Source organism: Microcaecilia unicolor, chromosome 3, assembly GCF_901765095.1.
Source record: "Microcaecilia unicolor chromosome 3, aMicUni1.1, whole genome shotgun sequence".
Taxonomy (NCBI): Eukaryota; Metazoa; Chordata; class Amphibia; order Gymnophiona; family Siphonopidae; genus Microcaecilia; species Microcaecilia unicolor.
In genome coordinates, this window is record NC_044033.1 from 141,263,984 (window position 1) to 141,284,698 (window position 20,715).

At 40.5% G+C, this 20,715-nt stretch overlaps 1 protein-coding gene across 2 annotated transcripts in view; it reads left to right on the forward strand.

The window, feature by feature from the left end:
- Positions 1-20,715, forward strand: part of VIT (vitrin) — a 144,802-nt gene that overhangs the window by 101,969 nt on the left and 22,118 nt on the right. For both annotated transcript variants that reach the window (XM_030196407.1, XM_030196409.1), the window contains 5 exons: positions 164-220; positions 996-1,067; positions 1,178-1,240; positions 9,455-9,517; positions 14,707-14,769. In XM_030196407.1, coding sequence (XP_030052267.1) covers positions 164-220; positions 996-1,067; positions 1,178-1,240; positions 9,455-9,517; positions 14,707-14,769 — 318 coding nt within the window. The remainder of the gene's footprint in view (positions 1-163; positions 221-995; positions 1,068-1,177; positions 1,241-9,454; positions 9,518-14,706; positions 14,770-20,715) is intronic.

Below are 20,715 nucleotides of genomic sequence, written 5' to 3' on the forward strand. Positions count from 1 at the left end.
ATGTTATAGTCAGTCTCTTCTCGAAACACCTTTGGAAAGATGCAATGTCAGGGCAAAATAGAGTGACATGCCAATAATAATAGAGATTAAGGAAGCTAAAAACTGGTGCATCCCTCTTCGGATACTCAACCAATCATAGACACATTATTGTTCTCAACCACAGGCTATACTCGACTTCAGCAGGCTACCTCAAAAAAGGGACCAGCACAATTAAATCCAAGTAAGTTATCTATTGCTATGAGAAATAGATCTACATTTTGGGATCTGTTGAGTACTTGTAACCCAGATTGGCCACTGTAAGACTGGAACTTGGTCTGGCTCAGCATGACTTATCTTAAGTATCCTGTCATGACTAGTGGGCTGATTAGTGATAGTGTATTATTTATGAAGGGTGGCATCATTCCTTTTTAAATGCAAACACATTTTTACTGAATAATAAAGAAGGTAATATATATCCCTGTAGCATAAAGCAACGTAAGACAGTCCATAGAAATGCATTCCAGTATCATACTGAATGTAGAGTCCTTCTCTTACACTAATTTAATCCATGGTGATACCTTAGAACAGTGTCCTGGGAAATCCCCAGCCAATCAGGTTTTCAGGATACCAGATACTAATATTCATGAGATAGCTTTGCATGCATATTCATTGCTGATATCCTGAAAACCTGACTGGCTGGGGTTCTCCCAGGACAGGTTTGGGAACCCCCATTGTAGAAATTGTTTTCTCTGGATATAGAATACTTTTGAAGCACCATGTTGTATCACTCTTCTGGATAACAGGCAAGATGGTTCCTTTATGGCCTTTTACCCTGGTAATGATATAGGTTTCTTGGGAATACTGAATCGTATCACATATTTGTTTGATATTACTGTGGCATCCCTATGGTGCCATGAAAACAAGAATTTTGCAGTACTACAAAAATGATTGGAAAGGTAATTGCAAACATACTTATGCATCCAATGAATATTCTACCCTTTATTTATTATTAATAGCATACACAAGACGTGACTGGCAGAGCCCAAATAAGAGAGTAGAGTCTCCGACACTTCATAGAAAGCAACCAGGTTCAGTATTGACAAAAGGAAGCTTCTTACTCTGTATGGCAAAGATAACATTTACTTATAAAGAGTGAGAAACCAGAGGAGAATAATCTAATTTTCCTTCTTATTTGTAGACAGCAGCAATACTGCACCAGATGCAGGGTACATGTGGACTGAGGATGCATATGGCACTCAAGGTATTTTGTCACAGCAAAAACTTTCAAAGTGTATCCAAAAAGGAAACTATGCTCTCAAATACTGCAAGTAAGAGCAGTAAGAATTTAGTGCATTATAATACTGTTGATTAAAAAAATAATCTGGCATGGGGCTTAATTTAAAAATATGCTTCCCCCTTTGGTATCTATGAAAAAATCTTTACTGAATAAGGCTCATAGAAAGATGGTACAAAAGCAGTCACAGGTCTTCCATGAAGATGGATACCAAAGAACGAAGGAAGAGGTTAAGTCATGGAGTTTAAATGACAAGCTTGGAGTCATCACCCCATAAAATAAAGCAATGTTACAATATATCAGTCATGGGCATCTAGAAGGGTCTTCGATTATCCAAACCACAAAATTGACACTGAAGAACGAATCAAGTTTAAGAATCATTTTAAAAGAATCTGCTCCATGTAGAAACCTCACAGGAGTCATATAAGTTAAGAAGGTATATTTCCTGGGAGGCCAAGGCTGCCCATTTGAGTAACCTATAACCAGAAGATAAATACTAATGGCTTTGGCCTCCTTGGAAGATTTTCCACCCTTTCTGTAGAAGCAACATGGAACCACAGATATGTAAGAAATGTAAGAAGGCTGAGGCACACCCAGCACATAGGGATTAGATAGCTCCTTCGGATCCACCAGTGAACCCTTGTTTGGATAGTGTATGGACAATATACACATGTTGGACAAAATTTTGCTACTTCTTAAGACAGTCTACTCTACAGCTTCAATTTCTATACTAATACAATAAAATAATAAGGGCCCGATATTCAAAGGATTTATGCATCTAACTTTAAGAGAGACTGGGCAGAGTCTCCCATCCCCCACCTGCCTGAGTCAGAATGCCTCCTAATCTATCTGGGAGATAAGGAACCAGTTTAGTTGCTTATGATCTGTGCGAGAACTGCTGAATTTGGTGAGTGAGGTAACCCTGAGCTACCCTAGGTTACTGATCATGAGAGACTTTGACCTACACACCAGAACCCCAGACACCACTATTGCTGCCTTCCTTGATATGATGGCAGCTCTAGGATTCAATCAGGTGATTAAATCTCCAATACATGAAAATGGCCATATGCTAGACTTGGTGTTCTGCAAAGGGGTTGACATCTTTGAACATAAGGCTGATGGCATCGAGATAACACCCCTATCACGGACTGATTATTTTCTAATCACATTTTCTATTAAGGACTACATAAAACAGATGGTTCATATCTGCAATGCATGCTTAGCAATGGAATTAGAAAAAATGACTCCTCTAAAGAAGGTCCTATGCTCTACAAACAAACGTTCCCTATGGTTCTCACCTGAACTATGGGTCCTTAAGTATCAAGGCTGTCAGCTTGAAAGAAAATTATGAAAATCTCACTTAGATGAAAACAAGCTCAGCTGTAAGAAACACATGACAATGTACCACCAGGCTTTTAACAGCAGCCAAAAAACAAAATTTTCTTACCACACAGAACAAGCTGCAAATTCAACTAAGCAACTATTTAAAATAGTAAATGGCCTACGGCAAATCCCACAACAGAACCAGTCTTCCCAGTCACAACTAACCAGCAATGATTTTGCCACATACTTTGCCAACAAAATTAAAGGTCTCCATCAGGACCTACAGACAGTCCCATCAAAGCTCTCACCAGTTAATGAAGAGAACACTCCTTTAATCCCTCAAGTGGTTAGTTGGTCAGTTAGGGCACCTTTTTGTGACTTAGTCATGATCAAAACATGTCCAGATAAAAACATCCCAATTTTTGCCCTAGACGTTTTTATAAGAACATAAGAGATAATGAGAATGACTATGTGGAGAGTGATGAAGATAAAGCGAACGTGCTAAACAATTATTTCTCTTCGGTGTTCACAGAGGAAAATCCTGGAGAAGGACCGTGGTTGGCTGCCAAGGGAACATCTGGGAATGGAGTGGATACTGCGCCGTTTACAGAAGAAAGAGTTTATAAACAGCTCAAGAATCTGAAGGTGGACAAAGCTATGGGGCTGGATGGGATACATCCCAGGATACTGAAGGAGCTCAGAGAGGTCCTGGTGGGACCTCTTAAAGATTTATTTAATAGATCTTTAGAGATTGGAGAGGTTCCGCGAGATTGGAGACGAGCGGATGTTGTCCCTCTTCACAAAAGTGTTGACAGGGAAAAGTGGGAAACTACAGACCGGTAAGTCTCACGTCGGTGGTAGGAAAAATAATGGAATCGCTGCTGAAAGAAAAAATAGTTAACTTTCTAGAAGCCGACGGGTTACAGGACCCGAGGCAACATGGCTTTACCAAAGGAAAATCCTGCCAAACGAATCTTATTGACTTCTTTGTCTGGGTAACCAAAGAACTGGATGAGGGACATGCGCTAGATGTAATCTACTTGGACTTCAGCAAAGCCTTTGATACGGTCCCTCACAGAAGACTCGTGAATAAGCTGAAAGGGTTGAACTTAGGACCGAAAGTGGTGAACTGGATAAGAAACTGGTTGACCAACAGGTGGCAGAGGATGGTGGTAAATGGAATCCGCTCAGAGGAAAGGAAGGTGAGCAGTGGAGTTCCTCAGGGGTTGGTTCTGGGGGCTATTCTGTTTAATATATTTGTGGGAGATATTGCTGAAGGGTTGGAAGGAAAGGTGTGCCTTTTTGCGGATGACACAAAAATATCCAATAGAGTGGATACCCTGGAGGAAGTAAAAACGATGATAAGGGATCTCCGAATGTTAGAAGAATGGTCGAGGGTCTGGCAGTTAAAATTTAATACACTAAACTGTTGCCTGGGGTATCTCTTTCTCCTGTACTCTTATACTTATTCTATCAGAAACCATTATTTTTTCCTTTTTTTCTTTTTGCTGTAGAATTCACTCTATGTGATTTGAGCTATACTTTTATAAAAAAAATATTGTTATGTGATAACAGTGCTCAGTACTTGCATATTACTCCGGATGAAATTGCTCTTAGTAATATGTCATCCCCAACATCACTGCACTGTGGCCCTCCCATCCTACCATCTCGTTGGCTCCTAAATATATTTTTTCTATTTTTAAATTCACTCTTCTTACTTTTCTTTTGTACGCTGTTATATGCGGTAGTGTACTTATCTTAGGGCAGGGCTTCTCTCTTATCAGCTGTGATGTGGTTTTCCTTCCAGAGTAACTGATAGTAATTGTGTTGTAATTGTGACTCCTCTAAATATTCTCATTCACTTCTCTTTTTTCATCATTCTTTCTCAGTTCTCAACACTAGCTGTGTTTCGCAGATTTCTCGTGTCCTCAGGAGAACTATTTCATCTGCAACACAAATATCCAGTTATTTAGTCACCACTTCACATTTTGCTTATTTTTTAATCTCCCCACCTTACTTCAATCCCTTGCTATCATTCTTTTAAATCATATCCTTTTTTTTGCTCTTAACTGATATAATTTTAGCATCTATATCCATAGCATACCTGGTGTGGAGTCATACTCCTACTCAAGTGTCTCAAGCAAAAAATGCCCACACATGCACTCTGCCTTATATATACAATTCCGATAACGTCACTTCCCTTCAGTTTTGGAGCCATTCTATTTTGCGGTTCAAACCAGCACTATCTAAAATCCTGTCTAGGTGATGCGTGAGGTCCACCACCTTCACACCAGGCAGGCAAATCACCAGGCGATCCTCACGTCCACCAGCCACCCAGCTATCTATATGCCTAATGATTGAATTACCAGTGGCCTAGTGGTTAGAGTGGTGGACTTTGGTCCTGGGGAACTGGGTTCGATTCCCACTGCAGGCACAGGCAGCTCCTTGTGACTCTGGGCATATCACTTAACCCTCCATTGCCCCAGGTACAAATAAATACCTAAGCCGCATTGAGCCTGCCATGAGTGGGAAAGCGTGGGGTACAAATAAAAAAAAAAAAAAGAGCTGTCCTAACCCTTCCATCCTGGGCAGACCTTGGAGACATATCCTCAGTGCGAGAGGATAGTACATCCCCTGGTGGGCAGGTCCTGGCTACAGGAGTACTTCCTACTTCATCAGGGTGATGCTCTCCTTCTAGGAGACCTCCCTCCTCCAAGGCAGCACAGGGGCTACCAGACTGGAGGTGGGAATTCTCTACAACATCCCTGTAGGTCTCCTCTATGTACCTCTCTGTCTCCCTCAGCTCCACCAAGTCTGCTACTCTAGCCTCAAAAGAATGGACCCATTCTCTGAGAGCTAGGAGCTCTTTGCATCAGGCACACATACTGTATATAACTGCTCACCAACTGGAAGATAATCATACATGTGACACAAAAGACTGGATAGCACACCTCTCGCTGCTGGACTTCTGACTCCATCTTAGTATTTTTTAGTTTTTCAATAATTTGAAACTAAGGTATTAAGGATATTCGCCTAATATAAAAAAAAATGCTTGTTATTCTAATTACAATAACTGACTATAAATGAAAAGTTGTGCTTGGGGTGGGCAGGTGTTGGGGTGGAATGAAGACTAAATTGGGTCCTGCAGTGCCTGCTAGAGGCTGTTAATGCTGTGGTACACAGTTCAAGTTTTAAAACTAGAGGAAAAAGAGAATAGAAATTAGTTGATAAAGTTTGTTATTTTATATTTTTATTCTGCCTTTCACTAACCTACAGTTCCTCCTTTAAACCTCAATCTTTAAGTTCTCAAAGCACAAAGCAAATAATGTTCACTTACCAGAGAAATGCCCTCTTCTCTCAGAACTTCTCAGAAAGAAAGTTCAGTAGGACCTTTCCTCTTTATATAGTTTTGAATCTAAGGGGACTGCTTCAAACAGGCCCTTTCAAGCTAACTCAGTAATCAGGTTGCCCTTAGTAACCTCTGCAAATATTCTACTTCCTCACACCTTTATTAACACCTAAATGAGGTCAGTAGCAGTGCTACCTCTCCAGAAACCAAAGAACAGAAAATAACTGTCTTTTTGAACAAGATTTGAACCTTCCTTCTATCCCAGAAACATGTCCAAACTCTGAGCCTGCCCAAATCCCACCCCAACATACCCCCTTGCAAAGTGTGGAGTAAAATGTGCCACTTCTGAGTTCAAAAAAATTGAGATTTGGATGTTTTGGTGAGAAAAACATCCACCTGACACTTTGTGCCACTTTTCAGATGTTCTCTTTTGAAAATGAGCGTCTTGGGCTCCTAAGTTTGGCTGAAAATACATTAAGGCACAAATGTAGGAGCCCAGCTTTTCTGGATTTCAGACCCTTAAAAGGGCATTAAAGAAAGAATGTTCAAAGGGAAAATCAGATGTTCATCTTGGCTCCTGGCACCTCTGATTTCAAGCAGTACTTGAAAACAGAGGCACCATCTTGGTTCCTGGTGTCCCCTCAAGCAGCAATGGAGAGGGACTGCTGCTGCCTAGGGGCACTAAAGGGACATCTACCACATGGGTAGGTCCCTATGGGTTGGAGGAGGCTGGGGGTGGATAGGGTTTGAGGGTGCTGCACTTCTTTATTCTGGGGCAAGGTTTTGTTTAGGGGGGAAAAGGCATGGGGAGAGATCAGGTGGGGGATTGGTGATAAAGAGAGGTTGTGATGGAGATCAGAACTGTTTGTGGGTGGTGGGACATGGTTTTGGACCTGCTCAAGAAGGTCAGAAGGGTGAGGAATGGGTTTAGAGGGGGCAACATCACAGAATATGGGGTTATAGGGGTTCTACATACCCTGTGCAGTACATGCAGGGCAAATACTGGGCACATTCTCTACATGTGCCACTCAGGCTTTGCACTTGCCCTGTGTTATGATTTGCAGTGAATACAGGGTAAGTGCAAACAGTTAATGACCTTTTCAACAAGGGTCCCCTCAACCCATGGGTATCCTGAGCTGGAAAAGTGCCCTGTCCGACATGCTCCTAGCACTCCTGTTCCGACCACTGCACCATACCAAGCAGGGAAGACAAAGGGTGCAATTTGGCACTCCAACCTTCTTTGTCCCCTCTGTGACCACACTTAACTTGCTACAGCCCTGCCTGGACCTTTCTGTTAGCAGGTCTAACTCTCAATGTCATCCTTTATGGGCATGGATGTTCCTTCCGCTTTTGCAATGTGAATGATTGTCTATATTTTTAGCCCATCCAGACTACACTCCCATGAAAGATGCATGTTTTTCAGTGTTAGATGTACCTAGCTTTGTGAAATCAGAATTTAGACGCCCATGGACGTCAATACACCCCTCTCCTCAAGTCACTTCACTAGCTTCCGATCAGGTACCGCATACAGTTCAAGCTTCTCCTACTTACCTACAAATGCACTCGATCTGCAGCCCCTCATTACCTCTCTACCCTCATCTTCCCTTACGTTCCTACCCGAAACCTCCGCTCACAGGTCAAATCCCTCCTCTCAGTACCGTTCTGCACCACCGCCAACTCCAGGCTCCACCCTTTCTGCCTCGCCTCACCCTATGCTTGGAATAAACTCTCTGAGCCCATATGTCAAGCCCCCTCCCTGCCCATCTTCACATCCTTACTCAAAGCCCACCTCTTCAATGTCGCCTTCGGCACATAACCATTATACCTCCATTGAGGAAATCTAGACTACCCCAACTTGACATTTCGTCCTTTAGATTGTAAGCTCCTTTGAGCAGGGACTGTCCTTCTTTATTACACTGTACAGCGCTGCGTAACCCTAGTAGCGCTCTAGAAATGTTAAGTAGTAGTAGTAGTAGTAAGTGCCAGTTTAGGAAAGAATAAAACACGAATAGTGCTTCTAAAATATGCACCTTAGATGATAAAATTAGATAACATAAAAAAAGGAAAAATTATAAAGGGTATTATATAAATTGAAGCTCTACAGTAGACAGTCATATGAAGTAGCAACATTTTGTTCCACATGTGTTACTGTTTATTCATTTGATTTATGTGGGATATATATCCTTCCCTATTTGATTAATGGATAGTACATGGTAATGGACACCAAAAAACATATAATTAGCAGATATGTTACTGTAAAAATGCCTTTTTCCATTGCAGAGTGGAATAATTTGTCATATATTTGCACTGTATCAATTCTGTGGAGGTGCTTTTTATTAAATAGGATTATTTATGTTTTAGAAAACACCTTAAGACTTGGCCGCTTAGAAAGTACTATATTGTAAGAACTGATTGAATAACAGTTGTGTACATATATTGTTTTATTCCCCAGGCATGTCCGGGTTTTCTTAATTTTTGAAATTATGCAAACCACATTGACCTATTATTGGTACATGCAGGATAGAAGTATGGAATTAGTATTAAAGTGAAGTTCTTGCATAGCTATGCTGTTATTTTGCTTTCAAAGTGTACTAACATTGCATATACTCCAATATGTAAATGTTGTTTATTATCTTATAGAAGGGCTCCAGTTAATTACTATAATGGAATGCAAGAGTGCCTTACGGGAGTCTGATATATAGTTTAGAACTGTAGGACTGGACATGAATGCATGAATTAGAAATACATTCTGAGGTAGATTCAGTAAATGGCACCCAAGGTTAGGTGCTGGGATGATATATACTAAACGTGAATTCTATAAAGGCAGTTCCTTATGGAACTGTCTTTATAGAATACTAGCTTATGTCATTTTCACAATTATTTTAGGTATGGGAATTTACACGTCTCAAAAGCAAATTCTCGCATCTAACTACTATCAGGCACAGAAATGGAAGTATTCTATAACGTTGCACCTAAATCCTGGAAATGCCCATGATTTGCCTATGCCCCTCCCTTGCCCACAAGATGAATTAAGTGCGCAGGTTATAGAATAAGGGTGTAGAGCAGAGCAGTCCCAATTAGCACTTAAGGCCAATTATTGACTTATCACCAATTTAGCTAGCTACTTTACACGCGTATCTGCAATCCATACCCAAAATTGTCCGAATTTGGAGGTCTATGAATAGTTTTATATAGAGAAATATAGATGTATAATTTTTGTAAAATTTGCTAAGTTCTTTTAGCAAGTTTACAAGTGGTACAGAATGGTAATGCTCGCCTGAAATGGAGATCTGCCCTCAATACCTCCATATGATGTGCATCAGTAATCCAATTTTAATTGCAGAAAGAGTGACTTGCAAGGATACCAGAGGGATCAAGACTTGCAAACCTCTGCTCTGACCATCTCTTCTTCCTAAGCTAATGGACTATTACAGGCAGAATTACATGGACCATGCCAAATGCTGAGGGTACCTGCAGCTTTCTGTATGTAATTGCACTTCTTTCCTCAGTTCACAGCTCCAGGTCTGGCCTATCTGATTTGGACAGGTGGATCCTCAGCTTTGACCAAAGCAGTAAGTACTACAGTTTCAGTAACTTATTAATCAACATGGCAAAGTCTAATGATGCTCAAGCTCTACTACATTCCAGCTCTTTAGTAAACATACAGTATATAGTAGATGATGGCAGAGAAAGACCTGTACGGTCCATCCAGTCTGCCCAAAAGATAAACTCATATGTGCTACTTTATGTGTATACCTGACCTTGATTTGTATCTGCCATTTTCATGGCACAGACCATAGAAGTCTGCCCAGCACTAGCCCCGCCTCCCACCCCGGCTCTGCCAATCAATCTCCGCAAAGCTTCTGAGGATCCATTCCTTCTGAACAGGATTCCTTTATGTTTACCCCATGCATTTTTGAATTCTGTTACCGTTTTCATCTCCACCACCTCCTGCGGGAGGGCATTCCAAGTATCCACCACTCACTCCGTGAAAAAATACTTCCTGACATTTTTCTTGAGTCTGCCCCCCTTCAATCTCATTTCATGTCCTCTAGTTCTACTGCCTTCCCATCTACGCAAAAGGTTTGTTTACGGATTAATACCTTTCAAATATTTGAACGTCTGTATCATATCACCCCTGTTTCTCCTTTCCTCCAGGGTATACATGCTCAGGTCAGGAAGTCTCTCCTCATACATCTTGTAATGCAAATCCCATACCATTTTTGTAGCTTTTCTTCGCACGGCTTCAATTCTTTTTACATCCTTAGCAAGATACGGCCTCCAAAACTGAACACAATACTCCAGGTGGGGCATCACCAACAACTTATAGAGGGGCATCAACACCTCCTCTCTACTGCTGGTCACACCTCTCTCTATACAGCCTAGCAACCTTCTAGCTATGGCCACCGCCTTATCACACTGTTTCGTCACCTTCAGATCCTCAGATACTATCACCCCAAGATCCCTCTCCCCGTCTGTACATATCAGACTCTCACCGCCTAACACATATTGTGGATTTCTACTCCCTAAGTGCATCACTTTGCATTTCTTTGCATTGAATTTTAATTGCCAAACCTTAGACCATTCTTCTAGCTTCTGCAGATCCTTTTTCATGTTTTCCACTCCCTCCTGGGTGTCCACTCTGTTACAAATCTTAGTATCATCCGCAAAAGGCAAACTTTACCTTCTAACCCTTCGGCAATGTCACTCACAAATATATTGAACAGAATTGGCCCCAGCACAGATCCCTGAGGCACTCCACTACTTACCTTTCCCTCATCCGAGCAAATTCCATTAACCACCATCCTCTGGTGTCTGTCCTTCAACCAGTTCCTAATCCAGTTCACCATGTTGGGTCCTATCTTCAACCTGTCAAGTTAATTCAAGAGCCTCCTGTGGGGAACCGTGTCAAACGCTTTGCTAAAATCCAGTGGCGTAGCCACAGGTGGGCCTGGGTGGGCCGGGGCCCACCCACTCAGGGCTCAGGCCCATCCAACAGTAGCACATGGTAATGAAAATGCTGCTCTCCACAATACTGGCACCTTCGCATGCTGCAGACTACCAAGGTGGAGACCGGAGAGAAGCATTTTCCCATCAGCTGAGATATTTTTTTGGTGTGGGGGTGGGGGAGAGAACATTTGGTGCCCACCCACTTCTTGCCTAGGCCCACCCAAAATCTGATGTCTGGCTACGCCCCTGCTGAAATCTAAGTAGATTACGTCTATAGCGCATCCATGATTCAATTCTCCGGTCACCCAGTCAAAGAATTCAATGAGATTCGTTTGGCACGATTTACCTTTGGTAAAACCATGTTGTCTTGGATCTTGCAACTTATTGGCTTCCAGGAAATTCACTATCCTTTCTTTCAGCATCGCTTCCATTACTTTTCCAATAACCGAAGTGAGGCTTACCGGCCTGTAGTTTCCAGCTTCTTCCCTATCACCACTTTTGTGAAGAGGGACCACATCTGCTGTTCTCCAATCCTACGGAACCTCTCCCATCTCCAAGGATTTATTAAACAAATCTTTAAGAGGACCCGCCAGAACCTCTCTGAGCTCCCTCAATATCCTGGGGTGGTTCCCATCCGGTCCCATGGCTTTGTCCACCTTTAGATTTTCAAGTTGTTCATACACACTCTCTTCCGTGAACTGTGCTATATGCACTCCATTCTCATATGTACTTTTGCCAGTCATTCGCGGTCCTTCTCCAGGATTTTCTTCTGTGAAACAGAACAAAAGTATCTATTTAGCAAATTTGCTTTTTCTTCATCATTATCTACATAATATATGTCCCACCTCTGCTTAATCCCTATTCTATCGATTAAGATGTTTTCATGTTTATTGTGTTGACATAGTAAGTAGCATACTATTCTATAGTGTGTATTGTTATTTGATTATCTTGATCGCTGTAATTGTTTGTTGCCTATATGCAGGTTATACTTGAGGTACACTACCTTTGATTAATTTCTTCAGTTAGACAGTAAAATAGATTTTGGTGAGCTCTGCAGAGATATGGGCAACTGTGAGTAATGGATATGCAAGAACTGTGTAAAAGCAATAGGAGGATATATGGCTGTCCACTAATTACAAGAGACAATTGTAACATTCCCCTTATATAGTACTTTGAGCTTTTATAGATTTAGGCGGTCATTTTAGATACTTTCCCTCTAATTTTATAATTGTAGGTCCTAAATATAAGCACCATTTGTGAGCTAAGAGCATTGGGCTATGCCTTTTCAGATTTAGAGATTATCTATTTTCTCCTATGCTGATGATATGTTTTTATTATGCACAGCAATGGAAAAGCATGCAGACACTTTGGCTTATATCAAATTACTTATTCTAAGGGTAGAGACCTAGGTGTTTAATAACTTTTTGAAATTGAATAGATTATGACCAAAATAATATGGTTTGGTGACTATGAAGGAGTGCATTTAAAAACTGTAAGACTAGAAACTAGCGAAGTTCTGAGGCTTGAGGAAAACTCAAGAATCTTCAGAATCATAACTGATTCCAATTTTCTATTTAAAGATTCAATAAAGGCTCTATCCAGAAAGTTTTTCTTTAGATTGAGACAATTACGGATAATACAATCAACGCTTAGTCCATAGTTTAAGAACAACTGCACAATCCATTTTACTGCCTTATTTGGAATATAATAACTATTTATAGTGGCCTTTCTGAGACTTTGTTGACTAGAATGCAACTGTTTTAGAATACTTTGGCGAGACTTATTTTTCATAGGGGAAAATATAAAAGAGCATCTCCTCTGAACTGGCTACCCATCAGATTACTTATTAAATTCAAAACTGCTCATTTTGTTTTCAATTCTATACATGATCTCCCTTCAGAACGACTAGACAATAGTTTGAACATTCCAAAGATTTTTTTTTTTCAGTCTGACATATACAAATATTCAAATTTTCCTCCAGTTAATGTTTTTCAGTAATGACAATTAGAACATACTTTTGCCTACCAAAACACAGGCATGACCACTTTAACCTCCTGGGCTGATTCTTTCAGGATGAAATTAAATAAAGAGAAAACACAATGTTTAATCCTATCTTCTCAACATTCTCCACATCCCAACTACCCTTAGCACCCCAGAGGTTAAACTTCCCATATCAGACAATTTGAAAATCCTTGGAGTAACGATTGATAGTCATTTATCATTTGAAAACCATGCTAAAGTCATCAACAAAAAGATGTTTAACATAATGTGGATTTTGAAACGAGTGAAATCATATCTTCCCCTGGACACCTCCCGGAACCTAGTACAATCCACTGTACTCACACACGCAGATTACTGCAACAGTGTTTTTCTAGGTTGTAAGTCCCTAATACTGAAAAAGCTCCAGACTTCCCAAAACACTGCAGCCAGACTGATTTTCGGCAAGTCAAGATTTGACAGCGCAACACTTCTTCGAGAGAAGCTTCACTGGCTCCCCATCAGAGAAAGAATTAACTTTAAAGTCCACACAATGATTTACAAGATATTAAACGGAGAAGCCCCTACCTACATGAGTCACCTTATCGACCTCCCAACCAGGAACAGTTTGAAGTCTTCCCGTACTTACCTTAATCTACACCTCCCCAACTGCAAAGGTGTTAAGTACAAATCCCTCTTCATATCAAATTTTTCCTTTTCAGATAGCCAGCTTTGGAATGCTCTACCAAGACCTATCCATACCATTAACGGCCTTTTGCCCTTCAGGAAAGCACTGAAGACCCATCTCTTCAAGATAGCTTACCCTAACGATTCAACCTAACCAAAACTTGCCTGTATGATTCTCATTAACATTTGTTTTACATGGACCATGTTCCCATTATCCTTATTGCTACCCCATATCCATTCCTTTCCATCTTTCTACACCTACCTCCCAATGCTCAATTCCTTCGGCACCCAATTCCTCTTATGTTCAATTTACTTATCCGTTAACCCCATTAATTTTGTGTTCACTATAAACTGCATATTCTTTTACAAATTTGTAATTCTTTATATTGTTACTATGTAAGCCGCATTGGGCCTGCCATGTGTGGGAAAGTGCGGGGTACAAATGTAAAAAATAAATACCAAGGTGTTAAAGTGTGCAATAAATTACCACTCAGAATTAAACAAATAGATTCTTAGTTTTTCAGAAGGCTTTAAAAATGTATTTGTTCAATGTTAATATTAATAATAGTTTAACATTTATTTATAAAGAGAATGGAACCAAACTAGGTGCTTAGATGGCAACTCCAGTAACTGGGAAATAAAGCTAGGCAGACTTCAACATTCTATGCCCTGATCATGGCTGAATAGATCTGGATGGGCTGGAATGGGACTTTGATGACAGCTTCAGTAGTTGGGGAACAAGGTCAGTCCCAGGCAGACTTCTACGGTCTGTGCCTGATTGTGGCTGACAAATCTGGATGGGCTGGAGTGAGGAAGCAGGAAGTGATGTCAGCAAGAGCCGAACGTGGCAGAGGGAAGCCTGTGTGGGCTGGCGCAAGCAGCAAAGATGAATATCAGGGAGATTCAGTGAGGGGGTAGATGCTGGGCCACTGAGGAAGAGAGGGGAATGAGATGCCATCGCTGGGTGGGCCTGAGTCAAGAATGGGTGGATCTGTGTGACTGTTCTGTAAGATTTCATATTTCATCTGCTCATTGACATTTTCATATGTTCAACACACCATTCTAAATTCCTCTCTATTATTTGTCAAGTCAATAAAGATATTAGAACTAAAATAAAAATCAGGTAAACTTCTGTTGATCTTTTCAGTAGTCACCTCAAGAGAAGAGATGAACCCAAGACCTGAAGAGCCTGTATCTCAAGGAGACCCAAGTATGTACAGCAATCATATTTGGAAGTTCAGATGCCCAGTGCCATACATTTCTCTAATCCATACTTTTTAAACTGATTTTACAATATTAGAAATTGATGTTGTTATTTCAGGCAAATCTATAATCTAAGCACTCACATTTACACACATGTTAAACAAGTAAATGTTTAGGTGCTTAAGTACTATTCTGCAAATACCATCTTAATGTACAGGGGTACAGCTTGGGCAGGACACAAGTAGGGCTCCTACTTATCTACAAAGCTTTCAGAATACTGTAAGTTATACATGTCCCTGCTGCAGTTAGGCGCATGCGTTTACACCTGCTCTATGGCTGGAGTAAGTGCATGGGCCTAAATTTTAGGCATGTTGATAGCTGGTTACACTAGCATTCTATAATAGAACATAGGCACCACCTAGGATCCATAGAATAGGCTCCTACCGCATGTCCGCTAGGCACCTAATTGGAGAAAATCCTGTGAAAAGTATGTTATGCATAGAGCCAATTATGTTCAAGTATGATATTTCTCCTGAAGAAGCTCCCAGTAGTGAAATGGGAACCTGTTGGGATAAGCATTAAAGCTAAGCATGCTTTTTTAATATAATTGTTTTGCTATTATGTACTTGGAATATTTATGAATGTTTGATCTATTTTTACATTTTTTGCTCACATAGCTGGGTTTGGGCTGATGATTATATAAAGTCTGTGTAAGACATTGTCAAAATTCTCTCACGTCCACAGACACAGTTTCTGAGGTCTTTGCAGTTTTTATATTTAATTTAATTCCATTCACTTGTTTGTTGAGTTGATGGTAAGCTTTGTGAATGTGACCCCAGTATTGGTATTTACCTAATTGAAGGTGCCCAGTTAGAGAATTGCTCTCATAGGTGTAAAATCTATAATCAATGCTGGAAAAAATTGGCACAGAGTGCTATTCTATAAATAGCATTCCAGGTTGAGCACCCTTTATAGAACAGCACTTAGAGACCATTTTTATTATTATGTAGTAAATTATATAGTATTATGTAATAAATTTAAAATGAATCAGAGAAAATATTTCTTCACTCAACATGTAATTAAACTCTGGAATTTGTTGCCAGAGAATGTGGTAAAGGTGGTTAGCTTAGCGGGGTTTAAAAAAAGGTTTAGGCAGCTTCCTAAAGGAAAAGTCCATAGACCATTATTAAACTGGACTTGGGGAAAATTCATTGCTTATTTCTGGGATAAGCAGCATAAAATGTTTTGTACTTTTTTGGGATCTTGCCAGGAATTTGTGACCTGGATTGGCCACTGTTGGAAGCGGGATGCTGGGCTTGATGGACCTTTGGTCTGACCCAGTATGGCAGTACTGTATGTGAATTTTGTAATCTGACAAGAATGTAGGATTGTGCAGAATAGAAATTTAGATAGATAAATAAATTCCTGTTCCCAAAGTTGGGTGCAGGTATTGATGTCAGCTGAAACCTGGTATACTGTAAATGCCGGTGCCCAACTCCTGCCATTTGGACATGGGAATGGCACTATTCTAAGCAATGCATGCAATTTTTTGGAATGCCTCTGCCCTGCCCCTGGCTACATCCCCTTTTGAGTTGCACGCTAGTGGATTTGAGCACCCAATGTTATAGAATAGCATGCAGGAAGATGCATGCACAGATTCCAATTACTGCCAGTTAATTGCAACAATTAACATCAATTTATTGCAAGTTAATGGCTTGTTAGCTAATTTGTGCATGCATCTTTGATCTGTGTGCAAATTTCGGCGCACATTTTTGGTGCTATATATAGAATCCAGGGGATAGTATATATAATATTGTTTTTATGAAAACTGATTGCCAGTATAGTGATAGTTGAAAATAGAAAATAACAGATTCTCCTTCCCCACTGTGCTACATGAAATTGAAGAGCATGACAGAGTATCAGTATTTAAGTAAACCAGTCCATAAATGGACACCATAAGCAAAAACTTGCCAGAGGGAAAGAGAGACTCTCTAGAAGGGTCATTCGACTGTAAATGGGCAAAACAAATTATTCAGCACTTGGGGCTACAGATTAAGAGTTTTGATAAAACATTATATTGTAAATTTTCACAATGAGCTATTGTAGCTTAATGCAAAATGTTAATAAGAGTAGAAAAAAAATTATATAAGATAAACGATGATACCCTTTTGAAGACAATAGCATGGATCGAAAAGTATGGGCTAGGCTTACTGTTTCATGATTTGGCAGGATGCAATTAGTAACTTCTCCATGTTAACTTATTAGGAAGACTACCAATGTACCAAAGTGCCTAAGCAGATTCTAGTGGCTCTACAAAAAAAAAAAAGAGCTCTGGGGCCATCTGATGTAAAACACCACTGAGGGTGCTGAGGAATATTCTATATGAGGTATATAGAGGGATGGAAAATTGGGGGTACCCAATCCAATGTGGTATTTTAGGGCTTTTCAAGCCAAAACCATAGTGAACTGGTACAGAACAAAACAGGATAAGCAATGGATAGAGTTGGAACAAACAGAGTTGTGAAATAAGGATCTGTATCTCTTGCCTTGGATACCCCAGTGTCTAATGCAAATAAAGATCATGGTCCATATGTTAGGAACAGCTTGCTGGGGTGGTTTAGAGGCCTATAATTTTCTGGAGTACAGCTGAGTGATAAACAATATATTACTTATTAGGCATCTTCCAAAATTACTCCAAGGGATAGAGGGGTATGTATTAAGTTTTTTTCTTTCATTTATTATTTATATAATCAATGTATCCTTACATTTCGAGGCAGCCTACAAATTTACATTCATAAGAATCATCAGTAAATAGGCAAGAGAGGGTTTGAGTACCTGAGGGCAATTGAAGAAAGAAGAGCAAACCCTAGGGTTTGAAGAGTTGTAGGCCTAGTACAATTATGGGGGTGGGATTTCTTTGTGTATATATAACTGAAGCACTTCTTAAGTAAAACCAGCCTCTCACTGGAGGGCAAGGGAGACCCCTGAAGTCAGCATTATCAGGATATAATTGCTCTGGACAACTCCAAAATTCCTTTAACACCCCAAGAACACAAATATCAAAAGGGTTTAAGAAAAACTGGGAGGTGAGGAATGCACCTGGTGACACATCTCTTCTGCCCAAGTCATAGACCTTGTTATGAGCTGGTATTCTTCATCCTTCCCTACAGACAGCTAGAACCTTGTTAACTTCTCTTTTCTGCATTACAGGCCCCTTTGGTATTGGACTCTAAAGGCTGATCTATTCCACCTAGACTCCAACCCCATCCCCAAATCTGGTTCTTCACTCTTGTTTTAAATTTGTGGCTTGGCTTGCCTTAGCTGGCTTGTGGGGTAACAGCAGACTTCAGCAGGTGACCCAGCTGATCATCTAAAATACAGCTCCCCTGGCCACCCTGAGCCCATCATAGGCTCTGCTACTCCACTGAAGCCATTCCCTAAACATCTGTGGGCACTACTTTTCTAGCAGCCAAATGCAGAATCCATTTGGGTTAGTACCCTTATGCTTCTCACCATTCACATCTAAAAACTCCAAAAATACGGGGTCAGTATTCAATGTCAATGCAATACTTATCCACTGTTTCCCCGGTTCGACACAGTGTACAACAAAAGAAAATATCACAAAATTATAAGAATGCATAAAACATCATATCATTTCATAGTATCAATATTATAATTGCAACCGACCAAAAAGATGTTAACTACTCTCAAGAAACTTATTTTTCTAAAATGAGAGGGGCAGAGGATTAACTGATTCCACAACTGGGAAGAATGACCAAACAATGTTTTAGAGGCCATATCTATCAGTAGCTGAGAGGTAAAACCATAAACAATCTGAAACAGTAAACAAAATGCTTTAAACAGTATACATTCATTTACAGGAAGCCAATGTAACTTTGCCATAAAGCTTGGCACACAAGTGAACTTATTAACCCTAAAAATTATTCTCTGACTAAATTGAAGCTTCTTAAAGTAGTTAGAGCACAGCCCCAGGTAAAGTACATTGCAATAGTCCAGATGATGAAGTATCACCATCTGGACCAAAAGCATAAATGTTTCCTGAGTAAAAAATGATTGTATCAGCCGCAGTTGTCTCAGCTTAAACAATGTTTTCCTCTACAGATGATTAACCTGGGAACCATAAAACAATGAGGGATCTAGAATGACCCCTAATAATTGAAATTCTGTCTCTACAGCTAATATCTTATTATCAGTCAGTACCAAAGAAGGAGGCACTATAATATCTGGACTCTTAAACCAGAGAACCTTCATCTTACTTGGGTTCAATTTCAGCTTATTGATTTAACCGGGCAGGAGAGGTTCCTGCCTGGTTAAATCGAGGTGCGTGAACTATCTGCAGATTTTCAGTGGCATTTAACCACACAGTACAACTGAAAATCTGTTGTGACCACTGTAGCACTTGCGAGTTATGGCAGGGTAGTCCAGGAGTGGAGTCAAGGAGGAGCCAGGAGTTTTACAGGCATCACTGATATTCAGTGCTGATACCCGCATAACTAACCAGGCATGTAGGACTACATCGAAGGCAGTAACAACTGCTCCCGGTTAATTATGTGGATATGACACTGGGTATCAGTCATATCTGCATAACCTCTGGATACCACTGACTGAATATTGACCTGTAAATAAATAACTCAATAGCAAAACTAAAAACATTAAAGGATCTTTAGCTCCTCCTCTTTCAAGCTTCTCAGGGTGTCAGTGAAACTCTTATGGCCTTCTCAAGTTGTTGGAGGTTTGCTTTCTTTTTAAAATTTCTCCTCTATGCTCTCGTACTCACAATCCTATTGGGTATCTGGAAGGGATAGATTCCTTTTACATTCTTTTCACTCCCTCTGTCAGTTCAGGGTGAACTCCTCTCTTCTCTGACTCTTAAAAAATTACAGGGTACAGCTTCTATGTAAATGCAGGCCTCTTTACTTGGCTCTCTCATACAGCCTCAATGTGTTTCCAGCCCAGGGCAACACCTCCCTCAAGGCTGACCTTCTCATGGCTGCCTTCCTTTTATGAAAACTAGTACTACTACTTATCATTTCTGTAGCGCTACTAGATGTATGCAGTGCTATACGCTTTAATATGAAGAGACAATCCCTGCTCGAAAGAATATAAAATCAGGACAAACAGGACAAATAAGAGATAAGGGAATTACTAAGGTGAGAATGATAAAACAGACATGGTTACTGTACAAGTGAATAGGGGTTAGGAGTTAAAAGCAGCATCAAAAAGGTGGGCTTTTAGCCTAGATTGAAGAAAGCCAGAGATAGAGCTTGACGTACTGGCTCACGAAGTCTATTCCAGGTGTATGCTGCAGTAAGATAAAAGGAACGGAGTCTGGCATTGGCACAGTGGTGTGCTGGTAAATGTTTAACAACAGGCTCTCTCCCCGGTCCCCCTCTGCACCCCCCATCCCCCTCTGTGCCCCCCCCCCCCAAATTGCAGAGCTGGCTATAGCCGGGGAGAGAGCCGGGGGGGGGGGGGGCAATGCATTACTCCAGGAAAAAAAAGTAAATGATCCCAGGTTTCCAATCTAATTCATGTTTAATGTGTGATAAAATGCCATAAATAAGTAAATAAATATAAACTTTTAATGTTGAGCACCTGATTCTCAAAGTGAACATATTCCAAACACTATAATGAAAATAAAATGATTTTTTTTCTACCTTTGTTGTCTGGTGACTGCTTTTCTGATCATGCTGGCCCAGTATCCGATTCTGCTGCTATCTGTCCTCTTAACTCCGTTTCCAGGGCTTTCTTTCCATTTATTTCTTTCCTTTCTTCCTTTCTTCTTCATTTCTGGTCCTCAGCTTCTACCTATTTTCTTCATCCATGTGCAGTTTTTCTCCTCTCTTTCTTTCTCCTCATCTCATCTCCTTCCTTCCTCACTCTTCCCTCCCCTCCATCCATGTCCAGCATTTCTTCTCTCTCCCCTCCTCTC